This window comes from Cnephaeus nilssonii, assembly GCF_951640355.1.
Source record: "Cnephaeus nilssonii genome assembly, chromosome: 19".
In the NCBI taxonomy this organism is placed as follows: domain Eukaryota; kingdom Metazoa; phylum Chordata; class Mammalia; order Chiroptera; family Vespertilionidae; genus Cnephaeus; species Cnephaeus nilssonii.
In genome coordinates, this window is record NC_137090.1 from 14,662,066 (window position 1) to 14,680,774 (window position 18,709).

General features: G+C 50.2%; 1 protein-coding gene across 1 annotated transcript; it reads right to left on the bottom strand.

Annotated features, from left to right (window-relative positions):
- On the bottom strand, positions 1–13,710 carry HROB (homologous recombination factor with OB-fold). The gene is made up of 10 exons (XM_079798698.1): positions 13,486–13,710; positions 12,507–12,557; positions 8,601–9,749; positions 7,059–7,142; positions 5,939–6,079; positions 5,240–5,348; positions 5,017–5,102; positions 4,531–4,656; positions 3,111–3,228; positions 1–744 (listed from the first exon to the last, which is right to left on the bottom strand). Exons 1-10 carry the CDS (start codon positions 13,486–13,488, stop codon positions 653–655), a joined length of 1,959 nt encoding a protein of 652 aa, XP_079654824.1. The 5' UTR covers positions 13,489–13,710; the 3' UTR covers positions 1–652.
- Between the last annotated feature and the right edge of the window lie 4,999 nt (positions 13,711–18,709).

Below are 18,709 nucleotides of genomic sequence, written 5' to 3' on the forward strand. Positions count from 1 at the left end.
AAAAAAGAGAGAGAAAACGAGTAGCCTAGCTCTGCTTGGTCAAAGCACCACTGGCAGAGTGAACAGGGCAAGGAGCAGTGAGGATGGCAGGGAGAGAGGCAGGTGAAGCAGGCAGCTGCTTTATTTCAGAACAAGATACCGTAGCCACACCCCTTCCCCCGCACCTGTGAACCTTGGACACAGGTAAGCTGGGCAGCTATAGGTCTCCAGAGACAAAGCAGAGGGAAGTCTGAGTGTGTTCCTTCCCTGTCCACAGGGACAGATCGCCACTGCTGTGGTGTGGCTCCGCTCAGCTCCTCAGCTGTACAGAGACTAACGAGTAAAGGGACCAAGCAGGTCCAACGTCCTGCAAAGTGAAGATGAGGTGGGAGGGCGACACACCTTCCCTGTTGGCAGGACAACGATGCGCCCAGGGCCTGGAAGACAACAGGACAGGAGAGCCAGTCTTGGCCCGGGTTCTGGTACGCCAACGAAGACCAAAGTGACGACAGTGCAGATTCCAAGGGACAAGGGTGTTCTTAGGGAAGGCATCCAGGGTGGGAGCGACCACTGAAGTCCCGAGCTTTGCCAATCTCCTTTCATGCCGGTCTTCCTCTCCTTGGGCATGATCAGACACAACCAGAGCCTTGCCTGGTGCTCAGAGGCTGCCTGCTCATGGTGGGTGCCCTGCCTTCGGGCAGTCCCAAGTGCTGGCTCCACAGAAGAAGTCCTCAGGGAGCTCACTCAGGAGTCCATCCAGGTCATCTGCAGGGGGTTGGAGAGGATGAGAAGACTGATAAGTCCAAGGATCTTGCCATTTAGGAGGACCTGGACCTGGCAGCACAGTTAGGAGGTGGCTCTCCCTGGGCAGTGGTGTCTGGGCCAATAGGCCTAAGGCTGACCTGACCTCCATCTTCCCTCTGTTCCCCACATACCCACAAATGGCAAGAGGCAGGGGCCCATTCTGCTGAGAAAAAGGCTCCCCTTGGGCCTCAGTGGTTCCTCTTTTTTTTTTTTTTTTAATTTTAAATTTATTGATTTGAGAGAGAAATATTGATTTGTTGTTTCACTTATTTATGCATTCATTGGTTGATTCTTGTATATGCTCTGACCGGGGACCGAACCCGCAACTTTGGCATATCAGGATGACTCTATAACCAACTGAGTTACCCAGCCAGGGCTGGTGCCTCTACTTCCATCCAGAGGCACAATGCCTGAACGGAAAGGCTTCCGAGGTCTCCTGGTGCAACCCTCTTACTGGACAGAGGGAGGAACAAGGCTGGGAAAAGCCATCAGATGTGTTCAGAATCACAGTTCATTCAACTGGCTTCTCTTCTGGAGAGTGGAGATAATATTATCCCGTCCCCCAAAGTGCCTCTGAGGAGGTAGGGAATAAAAGTAACTGTTCTTGCCAAACCGGTTTGGCTCAATGGATAGAGCGTCGGCCTGTGAACTGAAAGGTCCCAGGTTCAATTCCGGTCAGGGGCATGTGCCTTGGTTGCGGGCACATCCCCAGTGGGGGGTGTGCAGGAGGCAGCTGATCTATGTTTCTCTCTCATCGATGTTTCTGGCTCTCTATCCCTCTCCCTTCCTCTCTGTAAAAAATCAATAAAATATATTAAAAAAAAAAAAAGTAACTGTTCTTGACTAGTCCTCAGGTGGGGTGTTGTGAATGAGAATTTGGAAACTGAGCTGACCTCAATAATCGCTGTTGCTCCTATGATGGTTAGTAATAGCAGCTAACACTTAGTGCTTGCTCTGTGCTAGGCACAGGGTCCCATATGTTACACTCATCACTTCATTCACATCACACAGTACCCCTTCTCAGGGCATCACGTGGTAGTTCCTGTTTTAATCCCCTTTACCTGAAAGGACAGGGGTTAAAGAGGTCAAACTGCTTGCTCAGGGTGAGCATACTTAGGCTCCATCTGATGCCATAGTCACAGCTTTCAATAGAAACTCCTGCTTCCTGGACGGGATCAGGCAGCCGTAGGAGGAAGTCAGACTGGAAGCTGCACCGGCAGAGCCCAGCTGCCAGTCTGGCAGAGAGCACACGATAAACACTGCTGCTAGGACAGTCCGTTTGGGCACTTACACTTTAATTAAGTGACAGCATTGTTCTCAGAGAAGCAGGACTGGAATTTGATTATAACAAAAAAGTTGCCCCTCACTAGCTACATTATGACTATTTGAAGGAACACTATGTTAAATGAAGAGAAATGAATAGTCAGGAAACTGGGAATCAGAGTAAGAATTAGTATTTGTGTCTCCGAGCTTGGCCAGCCACCACTAGCAGCTGCCTGCTCAGGTCTGCCCTTAGAGTGGAGATGTGATACCAGCTGCAATACTCTACAGGCAACCTCCTCACTCTTATTCCATGACCACCAGAAACCTGATGGTGGTCTGGTCTGTCATCAAGCTTACTTACAAGGATAGAATGCAAGTTTCCAGAGAAGTCTCCAGTATAAGGAATACTTTTTCATAGGCTATAAGTAAATGGGCTTTGTTTTATCCATTGGTCTACTGTGAATTTGGTGAATGTGGAGACAGCTACCCAGAATCCCATGAGTTCTGGGGACAGACAGGGTTAAATTTATGGAATAAAAAAGCTAAGGACCAGATCGGGACTGTGCTGGCTTCATCTGGGTGATGCTGCCTCCTAAGGAGCAAGCTGGTCTCCCCCTAAGACATCTGTGTTTGGACCTCTCAAATCTGTATCCTGGTCCCACCCTAACCACATGGATGTGGGACTCCTCAGCACGGCCTGGAGAGCCTCTAACCTTACGATGGGGAAACCTGCCTCTGTGGTCTGGCCATCAGCCCACAAAAGACTCAAGGGTGGCACAAGGATGGTGCCAGTCCACCTCCTCCTTGTGGCTAACAGTACATGGCCTGGAAATGGGGGGTGACCAGTGGGTAACACTCTATTTGCTGGATGTGGCCCCTATCACACTGTTAATTATTTTGTGGCCTCCAGGTTTGCCAGAGCAGGCACCACATCTGATTTCTATAAGATTCCATAAGAGCCAAAGATTAATGGGAGGAACCAGATGCAGCCAGAAGAATCTGGCTGAGCAATGCAAGAGGAATAGGAGAATGTCTTCTGCTCCCGGGCTGGCTGATTGTCTTACCTGCTTCTGCGAGTACTTCTTGTGGGAATGCCCCTGCCTCTGGACTCTGTGCTGTTCTGAGGTCTTTCCCAGGCTTTGCAGGCTCATGCTGGAGGCTGCCATGGAAGCTACCTGGATCCTGGGGACACAGGATCTGGTTACCAATGCCCGGGCCCCTGAAACCCCTCTGGTTAGTACTATCTCCACGCAGACAACCTCAAAGGAATAGGTGGGGGCTTAGGAAAGACGGGACAAAGGAGTGTGCCTGAAACAACAGGCATCCAAAACAGGATAATTAAAAACACAAAACAGAAACAAAAAACCTTTCTGGCTGATTTTCTTTCCTAATTCTATTTTTATCTGATATTTTAGGGAATCTATATAACTGGAGCAGAAAGTAAAAGGGTCATTCAGAAATATGTTGAGCAGTTAGCCTGGGATTAAGTATTAGCTGTTAATCCCCAAACTAACTAATATATGGACAGGTAATTAAAACTTGTAACTAAATCATTAACCATGGTTAGCTCTTGGGAATGGGAGTGGAGAGGTTCAATTTCATGTTTTGCTTTATTCTGTACCATTTCGATTTTTTTCAGTGAGTATGGATGACTTTACATTTAAAAGAAAAATAAAGATTTTTTTGAAGTGAGGTGGAAGGTTAAACAGAAAGTTGAGGGAAATGGAAGTTGCAAGTTAGAACTAAGGGTGTAACTTGACTAGAAGCCACTGGTTCTAACCCACTCCTTTTACAGATGAAGCAACAGCAGGGGAGAAGATAGGACTTGCCAAGGTCACATTACAAATTACCAGCAGAGTGGGGACATGACCCAGGTCTCCTGACCCCTAGGCCAGGCCATGACACCAGCCCAGGATCCCAGGAAGGATGGGAGTGGCCACAGAGGAGATGCTGTGTGCCAATCAAGGCCAGGCTCTGTACTCACACCCTGGAGCAGAGCTGTCTGGAAGCCCAGTCTCCCTCAGTTCCCAAAGGGGTGTCCCCACCTGAGTTGTGTGTGGGTATCCCCACACTTAGCAAAGGGAAGATGCAGAGCAAGTGCTGGCTCACCGGACAGGCCACTTGCAGCTCACTGTTCTCTGCACTGCCACCTATAGTAGATCTGTCCCTCAGTCACTTACTGAGGGCCACCTCCCCTCCCCCCTCCCCCCGCCCGCCCATGGACCCTCAACTTGTTAGTTCTCAAGTGATTCCAGCCTCTCCAATGTTCAAGTCTGCCATTAGTCTCTCAGGGATCACTAAGAAGCCAGCTATTCTTCTAGGTCCTGTTACGGTGCCATCTGGCAGGCAGCTGAACCAGGGACAGGAGGAGATGGCCCTGTCCCTAAAGGCATCTCTTTAGCTCAGGGTGGAGGAAGGGAAGAAATCAGAAGACCCACGCAGAAAGTGGCTCTATCAGGCCCCATTCCATCCCGCTCTTCTTACCTTGGGGAAGGGCTGAGATGACCTGAGGAAGCTCCCATCCCCAGAATCTGGGCTATAAATATGGACCAGGTTGTTGGGCGTCACATTGAGGTAGTGGTTTCGGAGCGAAGGAGAAAACACTCCAATCTGGAGGCAAGGAAGAGGAAGGTCAGTGCCCTGATGAAGCACTAGATGCTGCCAGACAGCCACCCGGTCCCACTTATTTCTCCCTTGGTAGTTAGTCTTTGCACCAGGATCACACAAATCATCCTGCCCCAGCCCTGAGGTCAGAGCAGAACCACTTACCACACCCTCCTCCCCCAACAGCACAAACCCCATCCCATCCACCCCCAAAGAATGGGGTTGTGTCTTTACTCAGCTCCAGTAAGCCCGGGTCAGCACCAGCCCAACAACTCCTTGCCTAGGTCCTGGGCGGGAAGAGAGCCACACAGACAGCTTGGGGGGGCCTCCTCGAAGGCAGGAGGGGTGGAGAACAGCTCCCCATACCTGCTTTAGCAGCAGCACTGAGCCAGGCTTCAGCTCATTCTGGCGTGTCTCAAGCAGCAACCTATGCACCGTGCCCTGCATCTCTCCTGCAAATACATGGCCCATCAGTCTCGGGGTCAAGGGCAGCACAGAGACTGGTTGGGCCCTGGCTGGGAAGTGGGCTGCTCACTATTTCAATTTTCTCATCTACAAATGGAGACACTCCCAGGACCAAACTCCTCACCCGTGGGGTCCTTGAAAACCACACTGGCGTCCATCGTGCTCCGAGTCAGGGACTTGATCATCACTGCCATGTTGGGGACCTTGTTCCTGGGAAGCTGCTTCAGGGCTGCCTGGTTGCAAGGAGAGGCATTTGCTGAGCCAGCCATGTCCCAGTTGTAAGATTCCCAAGTGTGCCAGGGCAAACTGGAGGGTGGCGGGGGGAGGGGACAGAATACAGGTGGGGTGATGATCTTCCCTGGTGGAGGGCAAAGAAGCAGTTTAAAGGGCTCATTTCATCTCCCTCTGGCAGACCTTCATTTCTCTCCCCGCCTCCTTTTTTCATGTCTATGTATTTATGTAGAGCTCTATCATGGTAGGCCATGGGCAAGGATATGTTAGCACATGTACTAACATGTGTCTGCATGTGACCCTTGACCTCTGGGGAGCAGTGTGCTTACCACTCCCCTCAATCCAGGGCCTGACTGTGCAGAGACATGCCCCTAATGCACTCTCTCCTTCTGCTTGTGCCCAACACTGTGATGATAGTGGAAAGGTAGGTGAATGAAAGATAACAACTAAAGGGACTTCATGCTGCCATTCAGAAAAAGGCCTGGGGTAAGAGGAGCAAACAGAAGCCCCTTCGTAAGGTGGAGCAGCGCAGAAGGTTGGTGAAAAAGACAAAAATGGTCTTCCTTTCGTGTCTCAGCACCCAGGACCTTACCTTCCGCAGCACCATGACGATGCTGTAGGTACAGAGGAAGCAGGCGGGGTCTCTCTCATCCAGGCCCAGAGCAGATTTCATGGTCAGCCAGGGCCCTCGCCCGAAATCCTCTTCCACTGATGTCTGGGAACTAGTAACAATCTGGCACCACAAAGCAGAGGGGGAGCCTGCATGAATGGGTCCACCTTGCTACAGACCTCAGTTGAGACAGGATGGAGGGGTGGAAGAGGAAGGGCGCGTTCCCTGTAGCATGGTGGCCAAATGTCTTCTTTTGTATATCTCCCAGGTCAGATAACGGTATGTGAAATCTTGTGTATATCACAATAATATCATACTTAGACGCAATAGCAGAGGCACGCTTCCTTTTCTTTTATATTAAATCAGGTCCTGATTTTAGTTACATTGAAGCAAAAGGCTATCCATGCTTGTCTCTTGTATTAGACGTGAGAAGTCTCAGGGCTAGAGAACCCCACATACTTTTATAGGCTTGTAGAGCGCCCAGCGTATTTTATTTGGGATGCCTCTGGCTTTAACAATTAGCCTTCGTGATCAAAAAATGCTTTGATTCAGATGAGAATTTATTGCTTTGGATCTGAAATGGGCTGGCTGATCTGTGGAGCTGCAGCAAAGAGAAAAACTACCATAGAGAATCAGAAGCAAAAGTGAGTCTGAGGGCAGGGCAGGCCAACCAAAATGCCAGGGAGGAGGGAGGCTGAGTCTCACCTGCCAAAAGGGAACCCGCTGGAGGCAAGATGAAGGCAGATCCTTCTCAACTTAATTCTCAGAAACCCGAGAAGTGTTCCTGAGATACAATTTCCTAACACTTATTCCATGCTTCTCCCGAGAAAAGATGGAGTTAGCTGGGCTTTTCTTTCTTAGATGGGAAAGAAAGCTGGCTCATGGCATCGGCTATTACCCGGTTGGCATCAGGATAGGCTTCACCTTGTGCCAGTAAAATTGCCACCTCCCCAAACTGCCTTTCCCAGCTCCCCTTTCGCGTGTGACCCTAGGGGACAGGCCTCGCAGCATCAGCTCTGATTCTCAACTCCTCAAAGGTGCAGGGATGTCCCTCACTCTTAAATGATGCCCAAGAAGTTAACATTTGCACGGAATTAGTTACCTCTGTCTGGAATTTAGCCAGAGCACCATGAGTCGGAGTCTGGGGCGTGGAAACCATGATCTCCTCCAGGTTTTTCCCGCTGTACTACAAGGGGAGAGAGAAGACGGTGAAAGCAAGCTCAGCAGCTGTTATTTACAAGTGGAGCTTCTTGTCTGGGTTACATAATGAGTTCAGGAAACTATCAGGGACAATTAACACAGATTACATCTCTCCTAACAAAGTCTCAGGAGTCTCATTGGCAGCTCAAAAAAGACGCTTTGGGGATAGTTTTGGGAATGTGAGGAAGATGGAGCTGGCCCAGGAGCAAAACCCAGAGCTTCCTGAAGGGGGCACTGACCTGAATAGAGAGGCCTGTGATATGCAAAAGGCCAGCTTTCCCCAACTCCCTTCTCAGGGACCTAATCCTTCCCTGCAGAGATCCAACCCAGGAGGAATGTATATGGCCTCCTTGGATTTCTCTAGGAAAGAGAAACTAACAGGTAGAAACTGTTTCAAACGCCTTTAACATGCTAGGGAAGGGATGCACCTACCATGACCAGACCAGATCCTAATGGTCTAGGATCTGATGGGTCTTGTCCCCCCACCACTGCTGAAATCCAAACCATCAGCACAGCCCAGCTTCCCCACGTGGATCCCACACGCCAGTCACAATGAACTGCTCCATGGCTTCCCGAGAGCATCCTGCTCTCATGCCTCTGGACCTTTGCACATGCTCTTCCTGTCTTCCCACTGAAATGTCCTCCAGAGCCCAGCCTTCTGACACACAAACCTACTTGTCCACCCAAAGCCCACTCAGAAAGCCCAAGGAACCCAGTCTCTCTTAGCACCCAGAGAATGGCCTCTACTCACACTGTGCATTTTATGTATAATTGTTTGTTTGCACTTCTTTCTTCCCCTAGAAGAAGCTCCTCAGGACAGGAACCATTGCTATTTTAATCTGTATTCTGAGTTTCAAGCAAATTGCCCAACTTAGCAAATATAAGTGAGGGAATATTCCTTTCTCAGTGCTAGCAAACAGTAGTTACTCAACAAACGTATGAAAATTGTGAAGTTCTCACCCAACTGGCGTGGCTCAGTGGCCCACCTATTAACCAGGAGGTCACGGTCAATTCCCGGTCAGGGCATATGCGGGGTTGTGAGCTCGATCCCCAGTGTGGGGCATGCAAGAGGCAATCAATGATTCTCTCTCATCATTGATGTTTCTATCTCTCCCTCTCCCTTCCTCTCAGAAATCAATAAAAATATTTTAAAAAAGAAAATAAAATTGTGAAGTTCTCAGAGCCTTATGCACCCCTATCATGTGTGGTTTATCAAGCATTCAATTCCTCCTTCTTTTGATTCTGCCACAGATTTGAAGACCCTCCTCCCTCTGCCCACCCTTCCTTCTTTTCTCCCTCCCTCCCTCCCTCCCCCCCCCCCCCCACCAGGAGTGAAGATATTCTGGAACTGGACAGCACTGCAACTCTGCTTCTTTCCTTTGCGCTCCTTCCCCCCAACATCCTGGACGGCTCTGACTTCAGCCAGAGAGAAGCTGTCACTCACTTGGTGAGGTAGGATCCCTGCTGGGCCAGGGAAGCGGCGTGTTTTGGCTCGGGTGGTAGTGCGCGTGGGCTGCTGGGGAGTCCGGTTGGCAGCAGTGACCAGCTGTACCAGGTGGTTGGTGACTATGGGTGTCTGCAGAGCTGCTTGGGGACCCTTGGGGGTGCTGACAGGAGACTCAATTGAAGACAGTGGAGCTCGGGGTTGTGAGGGCCCCCGAGGGAAAAATCCAGAGCCAGTCCTTGAGAGAGTAGAACAGCTTGAGTTGGGAGTTCGTGGAAAATTAGGTTTGCCACTTAAGTGGGCATTTGGAGATTGGAATGGCTGACTGGGGACACGATTTTGAGGGCTGCTCTGAACAGGCCTCCCAGGAGCTTGGAGAGGCTGGAGTCCTCGAACTGGAGAAGCTTTAGGGCAGACTTCCCAGTGGGTTTGCTGAGCGGGAAGTGTTGAGACAGTTGGGATAGGCAGGTTACCCACGGCACCAGTCCTCAAGTGGGGCTGCGGAGTCCTACAGCAGACGACAGGATCTGGAGGCTGACCCTGGGCTGATGTGATACCAGTTATGTGGGTGGCAGGCATGGGGCCCTTTTGGCAAGATCTGCTCAGATCAGCTACCCGGGCCTTTTTAGTCCATGTTGAGCCTTCCTGCTGCCCGGTGGGCAGGAGTCCTGTTGCCTCACGGTTAACTCCAAGTTCCAGCTCCATGCCAGGCCCTTCCAGCTCCATGCTTGCCAGGACCTCATCAAATTCATCTTGCTCCGGTGCCTCAAAGCCGCCTATCACCTGCTGTTTGCTCTCAAAGGAAAGCAGGGGGTGTGAGGCCGAGGACTGTGGTCTTGCTGGTTCTTTGAGCACTTCTGTCAGGGTCACTCTTCTCTGATTGCTAGTCCAGCTGCTGGAAGTGGAGGCAGGCCTTAGGCGGGCTGTTCCTGTGGAAGCTGGAGCCCTGCTGGAGGTAGGAAGGCGGAGTCCCAGGGCTGGTAGGTCCACAGCCTCTGAGGAAGCAGGGGGGCATGATGGCAGCTGCCCAGAAGACCGTGCCTGCACAGTGTCTTGTGGCCTGGAAGAGACGGGTCTGAGGCACCCAGCATTCATAGGCCCTGAGCCAGCAAATTGGCTCTCTGCATCTTTCACAGCAGACAAGAAATCCTACGAAGAAGCAGAGACAGGGAGAAATCAAGAAACACTGCTTTTACTGTTTCAGGCACGTGGTGTGTATATATGTGCAGAGACACAAAAGCAAGAAACCAAAGCATGAAAGGCAATAGTGGAGTCTCTCACCACGCTTCATCTTGCCCATGAGTGCCCTACCTCCAGGCTTCTACCAGAAACACTCACAGGCTAAGTCTTCAGGTAGCTTTACTCTCTTTATTCAGTCTTGAGTGGGGGTTGGGAAGTGGGGGGTGGGCAGTGGTGGCAGTTGGGGGAGCACCAACGAGTCAAACAAATCCCCCAAGGTCACAAGGAGTCTAGCTTTCTGCTATCCAGTCTGTGAAATAGGGATGTGTCCAGCTGGTCATGCTGCTTGTCCTTACCCCCCCGCCCCACCCTCCCCACCCTCCCAACTCCCACACACACACACCACGGCCTTCAGTAAGCCAGAGAGGCCTAATAGGCAGCAGTTAAATATAGCTTTACAGGCAAGTTAAATTAAGTATGGGTTCCAGTTGGGAAGCAAGGTGAGATTGACATCTTCAAGAGCAACAGACCTGTTCCGAGGGTGTTTCTGAGTCAGAACTGCTGATTTAACGGACAGGAAGGTCCCCACCGCCCCCACCCCCTGCTGCGCACTGGATTGTCTGGCTAGAGAAAGGTGTTTTCCTGCTTTGTGTATTATCAGGAGAGTAGCATTCTCCAACAACACTACCTTGGGATTTAACAATAATATTAATAACATTAGAATTACTGTAGCAGTAAAATACTGATGACCTCGGGGGTTGATGGATCTCTTTTCCCAGGAAGACGTGATGTTATTTGCCTTGGGAAGGGGAAAAGGATCTGGTCATGGATCAGAAACTTGAGTTGTCCGAGTTCTTCACTCTTAATTTCACTACCGGCCTAGCAGTCCTACCATCACCCGGTAAGACTCAAAAGGGTCAATTTAACAGTCACCTTTTCAGCCTGTAATCACACATCTCTAAAGCTAAAAGACAAAGTCAAGGACGCATCTTCTTGACAAAGCTGGAAGTTTTGAATTATTTGTAAAAATAACTGTCAAGTCCCCAAGTGATAATAAAAACATCTAACATTTGAAATCTCACTAGGTGTCAGGTACCATGTAAATATTTTACCAGAATGTTCTCAATGAATTCTACATGGGCCCTATGAATAGGTACTGTTATTAGTCCTGGTTTTTGGATACAGAAACTAAGACTCAGAGCGGCTAAGTAACTTCACAGAACCACAACTAGAACCTCTATGTGCCCCTGTCACTATGTCCTAGGGCCTCAATGAATGATCTTTTTTAAAAATTTTTTTTTTTTTTTTAGAAAGAGAGGGAGAAAGAGAGATAGAAACATCGATTGGTTGCCTCCTGCACACCCCCAACTAGGGATCTAGCCCAAAACCCAGGCATGTGCCCTGAGCAGGAATTGAACCGGTGACCTCTTGGTGCATGAGAAGGCTCAATCCACTTAGCCACACTAGCCAGGCTGGACTGATTTTTACCAGGTCCGACAAAGATTATTTTCCCCTTCGAACCTCATGTCCCAAAAGCCTCCGGGGAACGAGTGTGGTGTTGGACTGCCACAAAGGTCCCTGAGGCAGCATTCACTATCACACTCAGCACAAATTTGGCATCTGGGCAAATTCTAAATGTTGATTTTTAAAGCAAAGTGCTGGGACACAAAAAGTAGGTTTGAATGGCTTGTCATTGATAAAATAGAATAATTTTATTCTATAAACGTAGTTTAGTAACTTCCATGTATGTTAAGACTTGAGTCAGGGGCCAAGACCTCATCCTGGCTATTGGTGCTTTATTCTTAAGCAGATTAATTTACCTTTTTGGACTTTACTCACTTGAGTCCTACTTCTTTGTGAAAAGGATTTGAGATGGAAATTCTGATTTAATTGGTATGTAACAGGCCCTCAACAGGGGTGATTCTAATGTGCCAGCTTCAGATCTAGTCTAATCCCTCATCTTCTGAGGAAAGAGGGGTGGAAAGAACATGTGAGGCAGAATGCCTCGCATGTCGCAGAAGAGAAAATGGAAGGCCAGAGAATGAAGGCCAGTTGGTGACACCAGGCCTCCTGCCGTCCAATAGCCATGCTGTGTCAGGCTCTCCATAAACTTCCTTCCCGCTTCAAGCATGTCATCAAGAAGATGAATCAGGCCTGGTCATATGACTCAGTTGGTTGGAGCATTGTCCTGTGCACCGAAGGTGTGCACTGGGTTTGATTCCCAGTCAGGGCACATACCCAGGTTTCGGGTTCAATTGTCCGGGAGTGAATGGGAGGCAACTGATTGATGTTTCTCTCTCCTTCTCCCTTCCTCTTTCTCTAAAATGAACAGAAAAGCATGTCCTTTTATGAGGATTGAAAAAGAAAAAGAAAAAAAAGAAGAAGGCAAATCAAATCATCTACAGACACAGCTTCCAGGCAGGGGCCCTTATAACTTAAAGGTATGACAATCAGGGAGCTTGTCTCTCTGGCTTTTTATTTATTTCTAAGACAGTTAAATAAGTTGTTTACATTTCTCATTATTCTTCATCTTTCACAGAAAAAAATCAATGTATGTATCAAGTAAAAGGAGACGGGGGAGTTGGGGGGGGGGGGGACAGGTTGCTTCAAAATGTTCTGAGCCTGGTGTTTACATTTTTTTTTTAAAATCTTTATTGTTGAAAGTATTACATATGTCCCTGGGTATTTACATCTTAAGACCTCCTCTGTTCACCAACATTTCCTTACCTCATCTTCAAACTCCTCTTCCACAGCAAATAGCTTCTGCAAACTGCATGCCTGAAAGGAAAACAAAGCAATTGAGGTTGGAGGAGAAATACCATTTGCAAGTACATTCTGTTCTCACTCTGCTTCTTCCCAATTCTAACAAGACCATCAGGTGTACTGTTTTTGGTTTGTTTGTTTTGCTAGTGTTGGGGGAGGAATAAGGGATGAGAAGAGATGGGGTTTACTTAAGAGACTTAGATGATTTCAAATCCTTTCTCCATAAAACAAGCCACTCGGGCCCATCTGCATTAATCTTGGAAGGGGAAGAGGCCAAGGAGAGGCTGCCAAAGGAAGCATGGGTCACTCTTTAGACTCAGCACTGCACGCATGGGCATGAGGATTTTGCAACATCCCAAAGGTCTGGCCTGAGCAACCTTTGTCACACATAAGACACAACCGTGAATCCAAACATGCCTAGCAGAGGGACCTTTTTTCCCTGAAAGCCAAGCCAGTGGTTTCCTTCTATTCTAATCCCATGCCCAAAGGCCAGGGTCCCAGGAAGGTGGGATGCCCCAGTCCACAGGTCCCTCTTTCTAGGCAGCAGGGCTGCCGTGGCCAGCTCTGAGACGTGTGTCAAACCCAGAGCCAAGGGCTGTACCTGCCCCCAAGTGTCCAAGGATCAGAGTGGACGGGCTGGGGGGAGAGGGTCGGGCTCAGGAGGCGTGACATTTGAGCGCATCGGGAAGGATGAACAGGAGTTCGCCAAGAAGAGATGGAAGGTCACAGGAGGGAAACTGAGGCCCGGAGGGAGGTGGGTGGAGAGAGAGCCTTCCCAGGGTCTCCGGGCGCGTCCATGCCAAACCCAGGTTTCCCGACCCCACCGAATTCTCACCCAAACCCTAAACCCGCCCTGCAGCTCGCCCAGTAGAGGGGCTGGAGCCTGAACGGCAGCTGTTGGGCCCCAGACCCAGAGGCCAGGAGCCCCGAGGCGCGGCATTACCATGGCGACGGCGGGTGCGCTTCCGCCAAAGGGTTAGCCGGGTAGGCCCCAATTCAAGTGGTCGCCGGGGCCTCGGACTTGGCCCGGGGCGGGAGGGTCGGAGTCCGGGTGACAGTATCTCTGGGGCGAGATCGGAGAGGTCCCTGCGACCCGGGCCGGTACCAAGACTGGGTCGCCGGGAAGGTGAGGGCCCGAGCCCTAGGTCGCATTCGAAGCCGCCGCCACTCCGGCGTCTCCGCCCTCTTAAAGGGGCGGGCCTATTTTATCCCGCCGACACAAAGGCACTACATCCCCCAGTCTTCCGCCCCGGCCTTAAAGGGAAACTGCTGGGCTCTCGGTCGCCCTCCAGCGGCCACTCGGTCTGGGTCGGCTGGTTCAATAAGCGTTCTGACGAGAGCAAGGTTGGCAATTTGGGCGCATTATGCCCAATCCTGCCCATCCTCCTCTATTGTGTTAAGCACACTAGGGAGTGGGTGCTTGAGCATGACTCACTCACACCAGAAGCCACCCCGTTGGTTTGTCTGTTCATCTTTCCATCCATCCATCTATCTTTGCAACACATTTATTAAGTAAAGATGTTCTCGGTCCGGCTCTTTCCATCCTTCGGTGTTTCAGCTGAGATCTCAGGTCTTCCCTGTCATCTATTCTCTCACGTAGCATCCCTCCACACCCCACCCCATCACTATTTTCTTCTCAGCACTTTTCATAGTTTATAATTATCATGGTTTACATCTCTATTATGTGTATTTCTCACTAGAATATGAGGTCCCTGAAGGCAGGGACCTTGTCTGGCTTGTTCAAGTTTGTAGCCCCAGCACTTAGCACAATACACAATAGAGTTATTGAATGACACAATGGCTGCTATGTATTGAGCACCATGCTTGATCCTGGGGATAGAGAAAAGAATGACTGCTTGTGTCCTCAAGTTCACACACCAGTCAGGGAGACACAGGTCCAAAAGAGTCCAGGAGATTTGTGCAGAGAGATGGACAGGGGCCTCGTGAGCTGAGAAGGCCAGCTTCTGTCCCTAAAGCCTGCTGTGGTTAATGACCCTTCCTCCGACCTCACTTTCTCTTATGCTTGTCATCACAGGGCTAGTCAGAATGACAGCTAGGGCTGCATCGTGTTGAGGATTCAAAAGGCAGAAGGAAGGTCTCTGACTTGAGTTCTTTTTAAAAAAATATATATATTTTTTATTGAGTTTTTACAGAGAGGAAGAGAGAGGGATAGAGAGCCAGAAACATCGATGAGAGAGAAACATCGATCAGCTGCCTCCTGCACACCCCCCACTGGGGATGTGCCCGCAACCAAGGTACATGCCCTTGACCGGAATTGAACCCTGGACCTTTCAGTCCGCAGGCCGACGCTCTATCCACTGAGCCAAACCGGCTTTGGCTGACTTGAGTTCTTAACCATCTGATCTGAGCCAGTCCTGAATCTTTCCTAGGGTTGTCTGGCCTGGCCTCCCCTCTGACGGCCTACGGCTTCTATCATAGCTTCATGTGGACCAGCTTTCTTGTCACATGTCAGAATGGAGGCCAGAATGGCACTGGGAAAGGGAACCTGGGCTCCTGACTTCCATCCAAGTTAGCCATCCTCTCAAGGCCTCTGTGCTTCTGATCTGGGGGACAAAATCCCAACCCTCCCATTTGCAGGCCTCCTCTCCTCACAGGAATCCAGGCACAACTCATCCTGCACCACTGTGGATAGTCCCGGAGACCCAGGTTTAGGGCTCCCTGTGACTCTGACCTCGGTCAGCTCAGGTTGACAGGAGATCACAGAGCCCCAAAGGCCAAGAGGAATAATGATAACTCCTATCCACACCATACTCTGCGGCTTCCAATTTTAACCAATAGCTCATTTTGTGGTCACAGACATCCGGTACAGAGTGAGGGGCAGGTATTGCTTTAAAGATTAGGAAACTGAGGCCCAGCGTGGGAAGGGATTCTCTCAGGATCACACAGCCACTCAGTGGTATATCTTCTGGTTGGAAATCCTATGCTTTTTCCTCCATCACCTTTCTCAGTTAAATACACTTAGCATCTGTTGCCGCCGCTTCCTGTTAGAACCTAGAGGAGGATGGGGCCAGTGGCTGGAGCAAATGGAAAATGTGGACCTAGGACATTTTTGGGGAGGGCCTGACAGGACACAATATGGAGGTTGCCTGTGATTTAAAAATTGGTCGGATAGCTCAGTTGGTTAGAGCATTGTCCTAATACCAAGGTTTCAGGTTCAGTCCCCTGTCGGGGCACATACAAGAGGCAACCAATGAATGCATAAATAAGAGGAACAACAAATCGATGTCTCTCTTTCTCTCTCCCCTCCATCTCTCTCTCTCCTTCTCCTTTCCTCTCTCAGAAATCAGTTAACAAAAACATATAAAAGTATTTTTAAAAATTCCTCAACTCTAGCCAGTTTGGCTGAGTGGATAGAGTGTTGGCCCACAGACTGAAGGGTCTCAGATTCGATTCCAGTCAAGGGCACGTACCTCAGTTGCAGGCTTGATCCCTGTCCCAGTCGGGGTATGTGTGGGAGGCAACTACTCGCTGTGTCTCTCACATTGCTATTTCTCTCTGTGTGTCTCTCCCCCTCCCTTCCACTCTCTCTAAAAATCAATGGAAAAAATAAAAATTCTTCAATCCCTCCCTGTCACCAGAGGTGACATATAAGATCCCCAGGGTCTACAATGCCCTGGCATCTGCTTCACTGCCCTATCCTGCCTTCAACCAACCTCCCAGTCACAGTCAACCCCTCTTCACCCCACTTATTTTTCACGCCCGAGGTCCCGGGCTGCCTCCGCTAAGAAGCCTTCCTTAAGTGCCCCGGGCAGACCCAGGTGTCCTTCTCCTTGGTTCCCTGCACTTGGGGCCTCGCTCCAGGTTGGCTTGGTTTCTTGTATGGCCTGTATTTTCTTCAGATTTCCTTCACACCTCCTTGCTGGACTTGGAATCCCTACAGGGCAACAATGATGGCTTTTCATTTCGTGAACCACACTTGGCACAGGACTGGCACATGGAAGACACTCAACAAGCATTTGTTGAATGACTTAATGCCATTTGTCAGGAGAGAGTGCGAATGAGCCTGGGCAACGCCATACTCGCTTACGCAAATGCCTGCAGTTGCTGGGTGAGGAGCTTCACCTTCTTAGGCACAAAGGAGAGCAGACCTGGTGTGTGTGTGTGTGTGTGTGTGTGTGTGTGTGTGTGCGCATGTGTGTGTGCGTGTGTGTACACGGCATTTTTCATTGGCTATGGAGCTAGACAAATCTTGGTTCATATTTGACCCTGTTGCTAACTGGCTGTGCAACTTTGAGTAAGTTACTTTATCTCTCTGAACCTTAGTTGTCTCATCTATGAAAATGGAATAATACCTCTTCCTCACAGGATTGCTCTGCGATTAAATAGATTAATGCACTGAAATGGCCAACTCCATGGCACGTTGGCAAGGGCTCAACCATGTGGGTTCCTTTCCCCCTACTTGAGTTTGCAAACATGTGCTGAGATTTGTTATGGGAACCACATGCTTTGAGTTTCTCTATTTCAGCATACTTGCCATTGCATTTTGTCCTAATTTGGACTTTTATCATATGTACGGTTGTATGCCAGTCAGTGTGCTGATGGCTGTCTTCATGTGTTTCTATTGACATTCACCTTGGTATGGAAAGTGGCATTCACTGGCGTGGTTGTACACACGCTGAGGGTCTTGCATGGTTGTGTTGGTGGGTGATGCATGTTGAGCGAGTGTGTGAAATGCGTGTGGAATAAAATGTGTGTTGTGTGCTGCCTCTGAGGGCGGGGGTCTGAGTGTATGGAGGTGGGGAAGGGCTGGTGGCTTTGTGTGTATGAAGGCTGCGCAGACCAGTGCGGTGGGGTAGAACTCTCTGTGTTTATGGAAATACTTTCTGTTTGCACTGTTCAATAGAGCAGCCACTAGCCACATGTAACTATTGATCACTGGGAACCTGGCGAGAGCAACGGAAGAACCAAGTTTTAATTGTATTTAATTTTAATTAATTTGAATGGCAATCGTCACAGGTGAGACTCTGGACAGAAACCTCCAACTTGTTCTCCACAGGCCAGTGGTGCGCATCCTCCTTCCTCTTAGCAGGGAAACCCATCTAACGTGTCCTGACCCCAGCAGCTCAATGGGCCCGCTGGAGCCCCGCCCGCGAACGCACGTGTGTGCGCGTGAGATGCACAGAGGGGCCCATCCGCCTCCCTCCTTCCCGAGTCCCCAGGCGAGCAGTGAATCAGCCTGACAATGAAGTGAGTCATTCATGAACTGCTCCGGCGACCCAGCAGGCGGGAAGCAAACGTCAGTGAGCCGCCCAGCCCTCCCCTCCAACCCCCCAGTGGGATCGCTCAACCCCACGCACTGCAGATGTTGAAGAAACTGACGCGAGCGAATCAAGGCACCAACGCTCATCCCCTCAACCCCTCCCTCTGGTTTGCAATCCATTCACCGCCCAGCCCCTTTCTCCCCTCCGGTGGCGTGTGAGTCACCTCAAGATCTACACCCCCCCAATCCAACCCGCACCGCCCTAAGCATCCCTGAGTTGGTCTTCCTCCAAAGCTGGGGGCGGGGGGTGGGGGGTGGGGAGGAGAGGCGGGGAGGCTGAGCCCCCGGTGGGGTGCCGTGCTCTGCCTTTGGAAGCCAGGCTGACCTACTCGGGGCTGCGGTGTGGGCGGGGCTCAGGGCTGGGTGCAGCTGGCTGGATCTTCGGAGCTGGCATCCAGCTTGCTTGGAGGAGCATCAAGACAAACATGGGGGCAGCGGGGAAGGAGTTGCTGGAGCTGCTGCCTGGAGCACCTGTGGCTGGTGGTGAGGAGGGGATTTGGAGAGGGCAAGAATAATCCTATGTTTTTTCAGGGAAGTCCCACACAGTGTCTCCCCAGTACCTGATAATCTTCAGAACCTGGTAGCTTCTCTCCTCTGCACTCCTTCACCTGCTCCCCACAACCTGTACCCCACTACTCCCCATCAATCAGCCTTCTTCTCTTGGACTGAACCTTAGTTGAGGATTCTGACTTGGACATTTGGGCCCATGGTGGTGTCCCTTACTCCGTCAGAAAAAGATCATCACCAGCCCTGGCTGGGTGGCTCAGTTGTTGGGGTGTCCTCCCCATGGTCCAGGATTTCAGGTTCGAACCCTGGTCAGGGTGCATACAAGAAACAACCAATGAATGCATAAATAAGTGGAACAACAAATAGATGTTTCTCTCTC

Coding starts and splice junctions, on each gene's coding strand:
- HROB (XM_079798698.1), bottom strand. Junction 7,143..8,600: donor CAGGGATCCTACCTCACCAA/GTGAGTGACAGC, acceptor CTCCCCTTGTAG/TACAGCGGGAAAAACCTGGA. Junction 5,103..5,239: donor GGTTTTCAAGGACCCCACGG/GTGAGGAGTTTG, acceptor ATGTATTTGCAG/GAGAGATGCAGGGCACGGTG.